The sequence below is a fragment of the Cynoglossus semilaevis genome, chromosome 1, assembly GCF_000523025.1.
Source record: "Cynoglossus semilaevis isolate Cse_v1.0 chromosome 1, Cse_v1.0, whole genome shotgun sequence".
Classification (NCBI taxonomy): Eukaryota; Metazoa; Chordata; class Actinopteri; order Pleuronectiformes; family Cynoglossidae; genus Cynoglossus; species Cynoglossus semilaevis.
Window position 1 is genome coordinate 245,323 of NC_024307.1, and position 16,804 is coordinate 262,126.

The 16,804-nt window shown below is 43.3% G+C and overlaps 1 protein-coding gene across 1 annotated transcript in view; it reads right to left on the bottom strand.

The window, feature by feature from the left end:
- Nucleotides 1–2,605: 2,605 nt before the first annotated feature.
- The window catches only part of cnksr3 (cnksr family member 3), a 38,704-nt gene continuing 24,505 nt past the window's right edge, over nucleotides 2,606–16,804 (bottom strand). The window contains exons 5-13 of the mRNA XM_008309345.3: nucleotides 12,144–12,222; nucleotides 10,644–10,763; nucleotides 10,465–10,524; nucleotides 9,511–9,579; nucleotides 8,284–8,430; nucleotides 5,974–6,098; nucleotides 4,416–4,603; nucleotides 4,253–4,333; nucleotides 2,606–3,704 (exon numbers count right to left, since the gene is read on the bottom strand). Coding sequence (XP_008307567.1) covers nucleotides 3,418–3,704; nucleotides 4,253–4,333; nucleotides 4,416–4,603; nucleotides 5,974–6,098; nucleotides 8,284–8,430; nucleotides 9,511–9,579; nucleotides 10,465–10,524; nucleotides 10,644–10,763; nucleotides 12,144–12,222 — 1,156 coding nt within the window. The 3' untranslated portion in view covers nucleotides 2,606–3,417. The remainder of the gene's footprint in view (nucleotides 3,705–4,252; nucleotides 4,334–4,415; nucleotides 4,604–5,973; nucleotides 6,099–8,283; nucleotides 8,431–9,510; nucleotides 9,580–10,464; nucleotides 10,525–10,643; nucleotides 10,764–12,143; nucleotides 12,223–16,804) is intronic.

Below are 16,804 nucleotides of genomic sequence, written 5' to 3' on the forward strand. Positions count from 1 at the left end.
GCGGAGGGAGGGGTGGGGGGGTGGGGGGGTACTGGGGTGAGGAGTATTGTGCAAGGCCTGAGTCATTGACCACGTTGCTAATGTGGGGAAACACACCTCCTCAGGCCCCTCATCGGACAGCAGAGGAGACCCGTCCTCCGTCCACGGACGGCCGGTCCTCTGATGTCATCACACTTGGAGAGAAGCAGGAAGTGCAGGTATTTATAGACGTGACGCGCAGAAAAAAAAAAAAAAAATCAGGATTTGTCACGACTGTGACATTTCTAAAGATTCTCCAGGATGTGATGGTGTTTTGTAGGCGGTTGGCAATTGTTGGTCACACACCAGGAAGTAGTGACGTCCACAGGAGACAGCAGGGATGAGTCGGACTATTTATACTTCACTTGAAGTATTTCCCAGGTGCTTTTGTGCAAAACAGAGAATCCTCAGCACATATTTCAACTTCATATTGGAAGCATGCGATAGAAATAAGATGCCTGTCTATCTCCGACAGCTGTCAACACTAGGGATTTTTGCCGACTTTTTGCCGATATCCAATATTGTCCACTTAATTTCCGATTCCGATATCAACTGATACCAATATAGACGGGCAGTGTTGACCTAGTGGTTGAGGAAGTTAAGCGCCGTCTGCTCACTAAGGTGATGGGTTAAAGAAGCGTTTCTCAATTGTTTGCTGCCATGCCCCCCCTAGAGGACAGAAGTTTTCCAGCCCCCCCAAAAATTGAAACCCTGGTAATATTTATTTATTTATCTGTACAAACCACTGTATGAGTTGCTGTCACCAACATTCTGCATACAATCAAATGATCTTTAAAATGAGATGCAATACTGCCATCTAGTGACTTTCACTTTCGTATACAGGCGTTTTTCCCCCAAACTATTTTTAGGTCACACATCATTTGGCAAAATCGAGGCATAGCGTTATTGGGTTTTCCATTATCGGAATAAAAAACCGCTAACGATTCTTACAGATATTACGTAATTATACATCATTTCCAGCAGGTTTTTTACCCACTGATCCTGGATGGTTTCACAGGGATTCCACATCAGACCCGCCCTCGTCGTGTGTTTACTACTCCACCTACTGTACGTGTGTGTGTGCATGTGTTTTGACACGTAGTGTGTGTGAAGAAAGTAGAAGAACTCACCGGTTGAGGAAGTCACGGCTAGAGTACCAATCAGGTTCCTGCGATACATAAAGATCTGTGTGTTAACGCATGTGGAAGCTGGAGTCTCTCTTGTCAATGGTATTTCTTTGAGCTTCATGAAGCACGACTGCATGATATGAATTATAATACTTTATCCATTTAAATCTTTTGTTTTAAACTTTAACTTAAAAATCAAGTAAAAAAAAAAAAACAACCCAAACCCTGAACATTCACCCCATTATTTCACATGCAAAATCAATATTTCATCATGAAAGTCCTGTGCTACAGCGTGTGGTGCAGAGTTAGCAGGTTAGCAGGTTAGCAGGTAGCATGCTCAGCAGTCAGAGGAACAGAGTGCAGGTGGTGTTTAGGGTTTTCAGAAAGTGCAAATTAGTGAGGACCGCAGGCGACCAGAGCTCGACAGGCTGGGGCAGAGCGAGGCGTGAGGAGGAGGAAGTGAAGAAGAGGAAAGAAGTCCCTGGTCTACGTCAACATCAACAAAGTCATGCAGTAAGACATGCAGGGGAGAGAGGGGTGAGAGTGGGGGGGTCATTCTTTACAGGGGTGAGATCTTCAGATGTGAGCCGAGCTCCAGGCAGAGAAACCCTACACCTCGCATTTAAATGTTTAAAATTCAACATATGTGCAGGAATAAGGTTTCCTGCTTTTCACCCCGACCCCTTTTTTTCAAAGCAGGAATTATTCCATCAGCACCTCCTCCTGTGATATTAGCTACTGAGTTTCAGTGACACCTACAAATTCAGCCCAGAGGTCAGAAGGGCGCCATCTGCTGCACAAGATACACGTGTAATGCAAGCAGCCCATCAAGAACAACAGGGCAGTGTGTGTGCGGTGGGGGTGTTCGTTAGCTGTAGCAAAGAAGTAACTCCACAAAAAAGTCAAAATGAAGACAATACAAAATATGACAGAAAAACTGACATTTTTAATAAACGTTACTCAAATATTTTTTTTTTTTTTTACAAAAGGCAGAAAAAGCAACAACACACAACCATTCTCTGCATCGTCTTAAATAATACTGTAATTTTGTTTTGTTGTGAAAATGAGGTCTGTCTGTAGCATCAACCAACACGAGGGTCATGTGACCGATTTAAACCACTGCTGCAAAAATACTGGATTTGTCTGTGAATCCGGCTGTAAGTAAAAAGGCGTCCCTTTTGGGGGGCGTGGGGGGGGGTAACTGTAGGTTTAGTAAATGTGCTGCATAGCTTTAGACCAGCGCAGATATGTTCGACACTAACACAATATTAAAGTCCCGTTAACAACCAAAGCAGCGCTGTCAGATAAAGGGACTAATTAAGGGATGTCCGATAATAACTTTTTGCCCATATCCGATCTGCCGATATTGTCCAAACACTTATATAAACTGATACCGATATATGCAGCCGATTGCCTCCAGAACTGAGTAAACGTCTCAGGACCCTACGTGCGATACAAACTACTGATACCGATATATGCAACCGTTTGCCTCGAGAACTGAGTAAACGTCTCTTGACCCTACGTGCGATTCCAACAAACTTGGCAAATCCCAGGCATTGTGTTATCGGATTTCCAATATTGGAGAAAAAAAACACTAAAAATTCTTACCGATATTACACAATTAAGCTAATATCAGGCCGATAATATAAATTCGATTGTTTTGAAAATGCATAGCTTACAGGAGGCAACGACTGGCAACGCAACACAACCAATCACAGGAGTGGAACTTAACGAAAAAGACAAACATGTGACGTCAAAGCAGTTTCTCTAACATGATACGGTTGGTCTTTCAAAAGTCTGAATAACTTAGGCAACTAAACAAAAACAGGGGGGAGGGGGAGGGGGAGTATATAGAACTAAAAGACAACGTCACATCTGTACAGAGTCCAGAGACAGACCGTGAGGACAGGAAGTGCCCAAAAGGACAGGGAGTGTCCTAACCCTGATCACAGCGTGTCCTCCTGAGGCAGAGCTGGGACCTGGAGTCAACAATCACGGGGGGGTGGGGTGGGGGGGGTGCTGTGAGGCAGTGTTAGGGGTGATGGCGTGATGTAGTGAGTACTACATAAACACGTTCGACTGAAGAGTAGTAGTAGTTGCTAGTAGTAGTAACACCAGGGGGGGATGGGAGGTCGGGGGGAGAAAGTAGTGTGAGAAAAGCCCAAAGCTGCCAAAAAAAACAGCTGGACGTTGAAAAAAAAAAAAAAAAAATTAAAGGCACTGAAGAAGGACACAAGACAGGGACAGGAAGCCCTGGACAGGAAGCGCATCATCAGTGAGTCAATAGCTTAAGCCGCGTGATCCAACTGACCAGTAGGGAGCGATCTGCTGTGGTGCGCTTGGAGACGGAGGCTACGGGCGTCTTCTTGGTGTCCTCCTGATAGGGGATGGTGGCGCTGCTGTGGAGGTCATTGTTGGAGTAGTAGCGGCTGCCACGGATGCGGTCCACTCTGACCAGGTGGCGCTCTCCGCTGGGCCGGTAGGGTGACGACACCGAGGGCGCCTCCTCCACGATGGTTGGGATTCTCTCGTTGCTCAGGTATCTGTAGAGGTCGTCACCTGAAGAGCAAAGAAAAAAAAATCGAATGAAAATCCACGATCGATCAACTAAGAAAATACCGATACGCGATATATGTCAATACATCGTTTTGCGATACCATATCGATATTCTTCAACACATTGTGTTTACCATGCTGACAGTTTTACTACAATCAATTTGTTTAAAAAAATTCAATATAGCGTAGAGCCTATAGTATCGCAGTATATCGCAACTTCTTCTGCAACCACATACGTAATGGCGCCTCCGGTTGGAGCCTGTGAATTGCAACCATGTACTTAATGGCGCCTCCTGTGGCAACCTGTAAATTGCAACCATGTACTTTTTTGTGGGACAAATAAGGGACTCAGTTATTATTATTATTTGGTTTCAGTTTCTTCTAGAATTTTTTGGGGCATTTTTTGGGCTCCTTCAGTTCTGTTTCCCAACAAGGTCTCATCACTGTCCGGTAAATCCTCCTCCACCTTCCTGCCCCCACCTCACCCTGCCTCCCTTCCCTTTTTTCTAAACTATCTGTCGTTTAAAAAAAAAAAAAAAATTAACTCCTGACCTTTTCTTGCCCAAGGTTTGGCGTAAGGATCAACGATTCCAACGCAGGTGTCCACCGGCATCGACAGCGGCCTCGGCTTACCTGCGGACAGTACAGAGTATTCACATTTATACTTCTTATTTACACAGGGTGAAATACTGCCCCCTGTGGAGAATACACTTACAACGTGAAGGCTTGTGCTCCCGCATTCTGGGCTGGATGACGTTGGCCTCGATGGGGCAGCCCATGTTTATCTTGTCGTAGTCCGGGACGGGGCCGCGTCTCCGACTCTCGTGGTCCAGATAGGAGTTGGGTGACTCGGAGCCCTTTGGTCTTTTGCTGATGCTGGAGAAGGACTCTATCCTCGTCTCTCTGCGGGGAGATTCAAGCGCTGTTATTGGCCGCGGCACAACGTGCTCATTTGGAAGGGTTTAGGTGGGAAGAAGAAAACCGTCATTACGATATGATTTGAGGGCAATTCACGTCACGGGGGTAATTTATATCAATGTGACACGGTTTCAAACGTGTTTTTTAAAGATTAAGGCCCTGAAGCACTTCAACCCAAGTTTGTACATTCTGTCGTCTTCCTGGGTTTAAGACGAAGCCGTTTGTGGTGAAACTGGTCCCGGGACCAGTTGGCTGAGGAGGAACAGCAGAAAATACAGTTGGAAGGGAAAGACGGAGTGGAACTATAAAAGAACACCGAGGAACCATTAATCGCAGGCCTGGGTGAGGAAGTGTGCAACGGTTGACTGAACGACGGCCTGGACCGCTGAGTTTGGGCTGGAAGCTAAGAAAGCATAAAAGACCAGGACGGAACCATCGACATCAGCCTCCGTCGAGGGTCGGGACGAACGCAGAAAATGTTTCGCTGCTGACTGACTTCACCGACAGCAACGTGTGAAATAAAAATTTACATTTGTTTTTTTTAAACCAGACATCGAGCTCAGTTTGAGTTGTTGTTAAAAACCAAGTTGTCTTTAACAAAGTCTCCACTTTATTATACATTTAAGAATATTTAATTATTTTCTTCTTCTTCCTGTTCAATCATATAATCTTAATCCAGTCAAATCTGATCTAATCTAATCTAATCTTAATCCAGTCCTATCTAATCCGATCTAATCTAATGCAATCCAATCCGATCTAATCTAATCCAATCCAATCTCATCCAGTCTAATCTAATATAATCTTTATCCAGTCCAATCTGATCTAATCTCACCTAATCTAATCTCATCTTAATCCAGACCCATCTAACCTAATTTGATCCAGTACTATCTAATCTAATCTAACCCAATCCAATCTAATCCAGTCTAATCTAATATAATCTTAATCCAGTCCAATCTGATCTAATCTCATTTTAATCCAGACCCATCCTAATTTAATCCAGTCATATCTAATCTAATCCAATCCAATGCAATCTCATCCAGTCTAATCTAATCTAATCTAATCTAATCTAATCTAATATAATATAATCTAATCCAATCCAGTCTAATCAAATGGTTTATTTGCTCAGATGTGTTGTTAAAAACCAGATGTGAAGTAAATAAATTTCAAACCAAGACACAACTTTAACTGTAGAATGATATGAATCAGACTCATCTGTTTCTTCTACAGGCATCAAATATATGACTCAACTCTTCAACCACTTATCCACGTGTTTCTACTTAAAGATCTCAGAAAAAAGACAGGTCGATGAAATAAAAATAATAAAAATGTGTAATTATAATAACAAGAGAGCTCACCGTGGAGTGTATGGCATGGGAGGAGGAGGGGGGATGTACAAGTCGTAGATTGCTGGTTTCTCTTTTTTGGTCGACCCGTTAGCAGAGCCGCAGGGAGACTGGGCTCTGACGAATGAGGAATTGCCCTGGGAAACACACCACAAATAATTAGCACTTTCACACACACATATACACACCCATATACAAATATACCACCCCAGCATAACATCACACACAGAAACGTGTTTCCACTCACACCGGTGAACAGAAGCTTAAAAAAACGTGTAACGACAAATTTGCGACACCGTCTGTAATTCCCAACAGTTTGTGTTTTTTTCTTGTAAATACACTGGCAGATGGGAGGAGCCCACCACATGTGGCGAGACGTTAAAGTACTTGTGCGTCTCCTCCAGTATAAACCTTCTTGTTTGAGGTATGGAAAGATTGTAAGTGAAGTCCAAAATAGCCGCGGAGACGTGTACTTAAAACTGTATTCATTTACCACAGTTATGTTCCCCCCCCACACTTAACAAGATGGTGCCCTGGAATACCATTCCCTGCCATCAGACCAGATGATTCCATATACCAGGGGTTGAACACACTCATCGTACCACGAGGTTTAGAGCTTGACGTCAACTAGTCGCTGATCGCGTTCAGGGCACCAAGAAATTTTCTTCTATTCCTGAATGTGTAGCTTTGGAAAACTCCAGCTTTTTACTCCAGGTGAGGGAGCTCCAAAGTTGTTTTTTTTTTCAGTCGCACTATTAAAGTGAAACACGGCAGATTCCCAGAGTTAAGTCTGGTTTAGCGAAGTTGCTCCAAACCGATACCATCGATGGATCGTAGAGTCAGTGAAAATATAAAAACGAGCACTCAGGATGATGAACTGCGATGAGGGATTGACCTGACAGCAGGAGGCGTAACCTAGCTGTCAACTTCCTGACAGGAAGTTGACGCCTCTGTAATATCAGCTGATAAGGCACGCTGCCACCTGACATGTGATTGGTCTGAAGAAGGTGGAGGAGTCACAGCTGTTAATCAAAACTAGCGGGAACTGTTAACACAGGTATTCACGCAAATATATTTCTCCAACAAAAATAAATATAGCGAAATAACTTAAATCAGTGGAAATGATGATGAAATGCATTTTTACGACGTAAGTAGCTCCAAAGTTACGTGGCCTTTTAAGGCACTTCTTAAGAATGGCTCGATACAACTTTTTTTATGTGCGATACCAACGCAATTGCGACTTTGAGTATCTGCCGATACCGATATCAATCTGATACCTGCTGTTCTCCTCTAACCACGGGCCGCTGTTGTTGGAGCGATAGTGTCCATAGTGTTAGCGATAGTGTTATGTTGAGCATTTGGGCTTAGGTATCGGATCGGACGGACTATATATCGGACCGACACCAAGTATCAGATTGTTGTTTTGTGTAACTTCTTTCTGCAGCCTGTATGTTTTTTTTAGTAAATACAGATTTTTTTTTTTTTTGCAAAACAAGACTGAAAATTATCATGACATCATCAGCAAATAGTTGACATTTTCCCACATGACAACCTAAGACCAGGCCTTCTGATCCTTTCATAGATCACTGTTCTCACTCTTTGGTTTTTTCTAACGTCATATAAATGATATACCGTTACAAAGTCAATGTCGTTCACTTCTGAAACACAGCGGTTGTGATTTCACTCAGTTCCGCCTTCCGGAGCCTTCCCCTTCCACGGTGAGACGGCTCCCTCTGATACAACCCAGTGGTTGTTAAAACGAGGTGCTGCTGGACATGTTGACGTCCGCCACCTCTGAGCTCAGAGGCTCTTTGTTGTTCGGGGAGCCTCTCATCTTTCCTCCTCAGTATCCGTATATAAAAACAACTTTGCGACGAAGCGCGGTTAGTGTCTCGGTTCTGGCAGTGTAGCCTTACAGTTGTCTCGTCTGTCAAACGTGGACCCAGCTGTGGAGCTGCGGTTACACTGCTAATCCAGCCCCCCCCCCCCCGATCCTGTGTGGGTTTCTCTTGAACACTGAGAGTTGGGGAGATTATCTGTGGTTTTTTTTTTGGTTTTGTTTAGATAACAACACAGATGAAATCCCACCAGACGGTAAACAGTCAAATCTGGCAGGATTATCCGGCAGACGGAGTGACATCACCAGACTTCTCTAATGTGCATTTATTAAGTCCTCTATACGAGAATCTGTGTGTGTGTGACACCTGTCTGAACTTGTTGTTGTTGAAAGAACCAACTCCCTAAAATCTGATCACCTGTTGACAATGACATGGCTTTGCTCGCCGTGTGTGTTTGTGTGTTTGTGAGTGTGTGTGTTTGTACCTGAGGTACTGGAGGTTTCCAGCGCATGTTCTTGAGTGGAGCGGGGGTGAACCCTGTGGTCCCCGTGGGTCTCTTCTTCAGGAGAAGGACCACACCTTTGGGGTCCTCCCTCAGTTTAACGACTAGATTCTTCAGCTGCCAGCCCACCTGGAGACCAGCAGGGGGACACAGAGATACGTTCACATCATGGGTGATGACCGAAGTGTAGGATACTGATTGGTCGAATATACACGAGTAGCTCAAAAAGTTAGAAGATATGTGTGGTTATTTGGCCACATATTTTCTATTCAGGACTAAAATCTTAGATTCAAATCAAGATTTAAAGTTTCAGAGAAAATTCATTTCTAATATTTTCATTTATTCAGCAGACACTTTTATTCAAAGCGACGCAAAAGAGGAGGAGGCGCCATTAGTTCCTAAGGGGTTCCTCTGGGAATCGAACACAGGACTCCATGCTCTTTGGTTCTAAGGCAGTCATTTTAACACTACTACAGTAGGGAACCACATCATAATCTAATCTAATCTGGTTCCACCAAATCCAATCTAAACCAGTCCAACCTAATGTAATCTAAGACAGTCTGATCTAATCTTATTTAATCCAATCCAATCCAACCTGACCTAACCTAATCTAATCGAACCCAACCCAACTTAACCCAACTCAATCCAATCCATATCCAATCTAATCTAATCCAATCCAATCTAATCTAATCCAATCTAATCTAGTCAAATCTAATCTAATCTAATTGTATCTAATCTAGTCCAATTTTTATTTAGAGCATTTTTGACACTGTTTAATTCTAAATGTCATAATAAGCAAGTTTTTGTTGCACATTTAAAACATGGTGTATCTGAAAAGTACACATACAATCTAATCAAATCCAACTCAATCAAATCTAATCTAATCCAACCAAACCCTACCCGACTCAATCCGATCTAATCTAATCTAATCTAATCTAATCTAATCTAATCTAATCTAATCTAACGGTTCATTTTCATGTTTGGTTAGGAATGAAGACGTTTGCTCTGGTTCATTTCTTGGGTTGAATAAACCTGATCAAATCAGTTGTGACAACAACACAACCCGACACTCGACAGAGATGTAATTATAAAACTCGTCGAAGCTGTTTGAGACGCCACACAGACGTGTTTTAACATATTAAAGTCATTAAAGTCTCAAACTTTTCACCCAGCCTGGAATCAGAAAAACAAAGTGGATTTGTTTCTTACCACCGTCTGCTGGTTGACCTGGATCACCTCATCTCCTGCGTGGATCTTCCGGCTCAGGTCTGCAGCAGACTGGACAGAAGAAGACATGAATGTTTAGTGACGCTGGAGTTTCTGTCGTCTCATTCCTGTTCCATTAGTAAGGTCTGAATATGGTGAGAAAATAATCAAAATAATATTTAAAACTGCTGATCAATATCTGTTCACATGTCAGTCAGATGACAAACGAGATAACAGGTAATGACTGCGGATGACTCAGGGCCTGAGTCACGACTAACAGCCGGAGGTGTGAAGAAGCCACTGTGGTGGAGCTGGAGATGCTGCTGCATTAGTCACAGACTGGTCGTCTCGGTGTCGGGAAAAGGTAGGACGCCCCTGATTTTGGCTGCCTTTGGTGATAATAAGTGGGACGAAAAGTATGGAAATGAAGAAGTTTCTCCAAGGATGAGTAGTTCTTCACTCCTCCAGTTACAGTCAACTCCCAGAGTCCTCTGTATCACAGCAGGACTAATAAAAGAACAGGAAGTATGACACATTTGGAGCTTGAAAAAAACAACTATAAATATGGACCGAATTCTGTGACTTGTAAGAGTTTGAATCTCTTTAGATCAACGGTTCCTAACCTTTAGCCCTAGTAATATCACTCCATCGTTGAAGAATTGATTAAAGATCATTAAAATTTCTAAATAAACCATCTTTCAGACTTTCTTCTGTTACGATTAAAGATCATTAAAATTTCTTTCCTCTGTTAGTATCAAATTATCTTTGAATGAAAACAGGAAAGGGAATATTACTTTGGAATTAGTAAAACTGAAGTACATTTTTTTCTACCGTGTCCCACTGCGACCCGGTACCCAATGACATATGGACCGGCACCGGTCCCCGAACCAGGGGTTGGGCACCCCTGCTTTATATGACTGAATAACTCAGTATAAAGAGCATCGTAGTAAAACTCACATGTTCCGTGGTTCCGGTGATGACATGCAACCCGTCATACGTAGACTTGATGTACATCCCCTACAACCAATCAGAGGACAGATGGACATGAGTGATGATCCTGATTGGACAGGCATTCCTAAGAAGATATGCCTTAAAATCTGAAAGTGAGATTAGAATTAGGGGTGGGGGTTTCTCACCAGGCCCTCTCCTGGTTTGATGTTGTTCAGCTGGACTTCTTCCAGACAGGCGGACTGGCTCATCAGGGGGTCAGAGGTCGTCCTTACCGTCTGATCGCAGATGTTGTTCAAAATCTTAGACTGCAGAAAAACAGGGAAACAAAACGTGGGGCGTTAAGAACAATAAACACGGAACACAAGACCCTCATTAAGTTATTACGTTGACAACAAGGAAAGTGTTGACGCCTCCGACGGTGCGCTGTGTCTTTAAGAAGTGGCAGCTGAGGTGTCGGCCTGACAGGTCGGAACAGGTCACGGTGTTTTTCCTGAATCCTCAACATAAATACTTCCTCCCTGTGTCAGGTCGTTGTTTTTGACTGCCGTACTTGGTGCTGATTGGTTCACATCCTGACCCACTGCCTCCTCGTTCTTTTTGTAGCACAGTCTTTTAGTTCAAACACGGGGGTGTCAAACTCATTTTGTTTCAGGGGCCGTGTCAAGAGGGTCGTACCAGTACAATCATAACATAATTATCTATAAATAACATGAAGTCTATGTTTTTTTTTTTCCCTTCATTTTCATGCAAACAAGTACAAGTATTTTAGATATTTATTATTTTGTATTCATATTTAATAAAATGTTTTTTGTTCACATATATTTTTTGTATTTTTTAATTTTTAAAATTCATTCAAGCGGGCCGGATGGAACGCCACAGCGGGCTGGTTTTGGCCCCCGGGCCGTATGTTTGACACCCCCTGTTTTAACACATTTAGCCATAAACTGACGAATGATGATGAAAAGGAATTATTTCCTCATTCTTTGCGACAAACTGAAGAATCCAGAAAACTTTTAAACAAAGTGATGAAAGGGGTGACTCTGATGTGTGACATGAGTCACAAGTCAGTCTTTCTGACGCCTGTGATTATTTTAACTCGTTACACACGTCTGGTGTGTGACAGAAAAACAAAATAAGGGCTGTTAAAAGATTAGATCATTTTTCTATCCGGTGAATCACAGGGTAGAAGTGGATTTAACACGATTAATCGTGATTAATCGTGACGTAAATTAGACACGCTTCATCATGATTAATCCAGATTTTTTTTTCTCACATTCTTAAATATAAAAATAGATGTATAATGTTAAAAAAATATTTTGTATCTGTCTGTGTTTCACAGCTGTTTGAATCCTGACTAATGCAAATGACGGAATTATCAATTTAGAGAAATGTCAAGAAAGAGAGAGCGAGAGAGAGAGAGAATGAGAGAGAGACAGACAGACGGGGGAGATGGCTCAAGTGTCAGCAACAGGAAACACTGATTGATGGTTGGGGGCGTACTCGAGCCGCCCCCTCCACTACAGACCGGAGTGCTGTCCACTGTTCCAGTGACCTTTCTGCTCCGTTTGACTTTGACAACACGTCACACGATTCACGTCAATTTTGAAAGCAACAATCAAACTGTTGATGTTAGAAGACCCTCAGCTTCAGAGACGAGTTTATATTAGATATGACAGGATCCTCACCACTTCCAGAATCTTCTCCTCCATCTCGTAAACACTGCAGTCCTGTGACACAAAAGACAGACGACACAGATGACAGATTAGACTGCAGCGGAGTAAACAACAGGGTTTCTAAAGAGAGAAAAAGTACAGGGGTTGAGTAAATACGATATAATCAGCGTCGCAGACGAAGAACGGAGAAAAATGAAGAAAGGCCGCAAATAAACTGCCTTTTTTTCTTTCCCCAAAACGACCTCTCTGTGGAAAATGTGGGCGATTCTATAATTGCGTAATACCCATAATACCCAGGGTGACTCGGTGATCTATTCAGATACCATAAATACCAGAGGAATACTTTTACACCAAAAATATGGACTGAGAAGAAAAGTAACGCTCGGGCCTTTCGGGGGGGCGAATCTTCTCCACCTCGTCAACGCACAGTTGTCGTGATCTTGACCGTTTCGGGAAAAACGGGCCAACTGACCACCACCACCACCACCACCACCACCACCACCACCGTCCAGTACACAGGACCCTCAGACCGCAGCTGGACAGGACACAGCTGAGGCAACAGCCTCTCCTGACAACTGTGTTAGGACCGGGACTACACTGTTAGTGTTGTTTTCCTCTTTGAGTAGGAGGGCTCCTGTGACCGGGCGCTGGGAATGCCCTGAGGGACGCCACCCATCAAAACACAGGTGAAACGCTTCTGTCAAAAACACGAGGGAGAAAAAAAAAAAAAAAAACCCTTTTTTTTTTTTTTTTTCACAAGGCCACAACTCTTTGTCGACACATAATGAAGTAAACCTGGTGCTGTGGCTCAGTGTCTCAGGGACATGCATGGACATGTGTCGTCTCTACAATGCCTGCTCTGTTGGGCTTTGTTGTCCCATTGTGTGGCTGCAAATGGGGGGCAGGGGGGGTAAAGAGGGGGTGTCTGAATTCCTTTTCCATATTTTGATGGCTTTTCACGTTCCATTTTTTCTTATGTGTAAAGAAAAGGCATTTATCTATAAAAGCGTGGTTGTCAAAGCGAGGGCCCGTGGACCCTTCATGGGGCCGCATGGGGGAGTCTCGGTGAATTGGAGGGAAGATAAGATTACATAGTATACGACACTGCCATTATTGTCCTGTTCTCAAGTTTCCGATGGAACCTGAACGTGTGTAGCTAGCTAGCGCAAAATGGACGTTTTTGACGAGAAATAGACCAAGGAGCAGATCACTGGTTTGTTATTAAGTTTATCATTGAGTGGAAATAAGATAAAAAAAAGATGTTTGTAAAGATTTGTTGATGTTTCTTTGCACATCCTGTAGCATTGCCTGTTCGCAACAAGCTAATGCTGTTTGGGGTTGACTTGACATGAGAAAGTTTGAACCTCTGATACCAAATATATTTTTTTTATATTTCTGTAAATCCAGCCACACGGTGATTTCAGGAAGCCTTTGGCTACATTTGTATAAACAAGCAACTGCAAAATGTCTCCGACCGGGATGACTTCACTGTCGACTGCGCCCACAGGGAAGGGCTAAAAATATATATTTCAACGTTCAGAGGTCACGAAGAACAACACTGTAACGTTAACGTGCTGTGAACACCACTTGGCACGACTCCAGGGAAGCATTTACACAAGGCTCTTTCTCCTGTTTCACAACGTCATCGAAATCAGGTGGAAATAATATCGCAGACAATCCGTCGGAGATCCGTTTGTGATGTGGAAAATAATCCTGTTTCTGTGACAAACCCGCGGTCCTTTCAGCAGACACGGCTACGAACTGAGACGGGCCGAGTGACAATTCCCTGGGTGTAGTGATCCGGCAAGTTATGAACGTGATCCCTGGTCTCATGAGATCAGATGACTGTGTGTGTGTGTGTGTGTGTGTGTGTGTGATGTGCTGCTCTCTGGGCCTTTGATCTGCCATCATGGGCAGATCTGCATGGCGGGGCAATGAATTAGCACGGTGTGGGAGTCGGGATAGAAGCTGCACTTATACTGGAGTGGATTTATTGTCTTAAACATTAAGTGCGTTCCTACATGTTGTTATAACAGAGAGAACATCGAGCCCATGTCGAACCCACAAATTCGTGGTCGAGTCACATGGACAAAGATGTAAATCATATTCAAAGAACAGTGACCTTCATACAGACGGCGACCAAGTCAGGTGTCTGTAGTTTTATGGACGTGTAGGATTGTGTACAGACAGGCTTCATCACGTGAAAGGTTCACGACCGTCCACCGCATCATGAAACCTACCAATGCGGAACCCTACCTTGTTAGCACATTACTCATATTATTAGGGACGTCCGATAATATCAGCTGACCGATATTATCGGCCCGATATTAGCCTAATTATGGAACATCTGCATGAATCGTTATCGGAGGAAAAACCGATAACGATTCATTAATAACGCAATGCCAGGTTTTCACCAAATGATGTGTCAGATAAAAATAGTTTTGGGGAAAAACGACTGCATAGGAAAGTGAAAGTCACTAGATGGCAGCATTGCAGCTCATTTTGTTAATCTATTTGAACAATCAGGGGATTTTATGCAGAATTCTGGTGCAGCAACTCAGACGTTCAATAGTATTTCAATTTGGGGGGGTGAAAAAATTTCTGTCCTCTAGGGGGGGCATGGCAGAAAATAATTGAGATACATTGCTTTAACCCATCACCTTAGTGAGCAGGCGACACTTAACTTCCTTAACCACTAGGCCGCTACATCGGTATCAGATAGCATCGGAATCCGAAATTAAGTGTTTTGACAATATCGGCATATCGTATATAAGTTAATATCCAACATCCCGACACATGATTGCCTGTGCGTTACTGCGAACCAACATTCTAGATTCCTGTTTGATTTGTTTAAAAACATAATGATTGTTTCTGCAGCTTTTCACCTCAGGAGTTGATCGAGATCAAAGTGACAAAAACAACACTTTCTTCGCAGCTGCTCGAGGAAACACATCGCTTCAATTATACTCCCACAGCACCTAAACCGTTTTTTTTTTTTTTTTCACCACAACTTCCCCACTTCACAGGGCACTGTGGGAAATCCATAACCCCCACTTGACTGGACGACCATGAGCGAGGGACTGTAGTAAATCAGCAGAGGTGGTGAAATCCCAGCCTCTGGTGAGGAAACAGGCACTCTGGGAAAGGAATTTATTTTGAAGTCGTAACCAATGAAAAAATGACACCTGTGGTCCGAGCAGTCGATGTCACTGGCAGCGTAAAATTATCAGTTTTTGCACAGGACAAAGGCTGAAGTAGGGGTTAAGAAACTGTATATACAAAGGCCTCTGAGCAGCTGACACTGCTCGAAAGAAACCGAACACCCAACTGAGTCTGGGTGCAGCGGGACTGAAGTCTAGGCTGAAATGATTACAATAAGGTCGCGTTTACACGGCGATGATACCACTACGGATCCTGAAGCTATTGCGTTCAGACGAATACGGAGTTTTGGGGCAGGAACTCTGTGTTTTTAACGAGTACTGGTATAAACTCCGACTCTTGCGTTTCCGTGTCAACGGAGGAAGGTGAGACGACATGGTCAGCCCCGCCTCTCTGTGACCTTTCAACCCTGTTAATCCCCACACAATAACAACAATGGTGGAGACCATGCTCCTTCTGACCGTGCTGGAGAAGCTAATTTTGGCTATCTAGTGTGCTACAGTTAGCCACCTTTGTCTATCCCTGCTTCTCTTTCAAGTTTGCAAGCTTTATACTAAGGTGGTCCGATATTAACATTTTGCCGATATTGTCCAAACACTTAATTTCCGATTCCGATATCAACCAATACCAATATATGCAACCGTTTGCCCCACAACTGAGGTAAACGTCTCAGGATCCTATAAGCAATTCCAGCATATTTGTCCAAACCCAGGCATTGTGTTATCGGATTTTCATTATCGGAGGAAAAGACAATAACGATGCTTACCGATATAAAATAATTATGCTAATATCGGGCCAGTAATATCGGCTTACCAATATTATGGGCCATCCCTAATTTGTATGCATGCTCTTTGGTACAAATTATTCTGGTGTTAGTATGCTAGAGTGTTTGTGACACAGCACCACATACAGGCCTGTTATATGTACTACAGGGAGTGGAGTTGTATTCAGTTTAAAAGCTGAATTTTCCTTCACTGGATCTGTGCAAATGCTCCATATCTGAAGGCTACTGAAGTCGCATGTTATCGCAGTCATAAACACGACCTAAGAAGGCAGTCGGATTGACCACCTCCACACCCCTGCATTTACCCTACAGAACGTTTGGTCTCCCGTTGCGAGCATGTTGTAAAAACAAAAGTGGAACCCACATGGAGAGGCGGGGACGGCAGCCTAGTGAACGCTAGCATGTGCGGTTAAAACGTTTTTATGAAACTGGAAAAACAAAAGTGACTTTAACGATTAAACGCTCCAGAACATGGAGGTCTTCCTTAGCAAGAATGAACGAGAAAAAAAAAAAAAAAAAACCCCAACAAAAACAAAAACATCTGCAACTGCAATAACGCATGAAAAACTGCTGGCTTTACGTTAACGCAGCGGCTGCCAGACCGCATTTCCCTAACCAGCGTTCTCCTACACAGTATTCCCTGCGTGTCTGTGCTTCCTAGGCCGATGGAAAAAGCTGTTCGTGCATTTCCCCGGGGGCTGTCTACATGTGTGCTGTTAAACTAACTAGC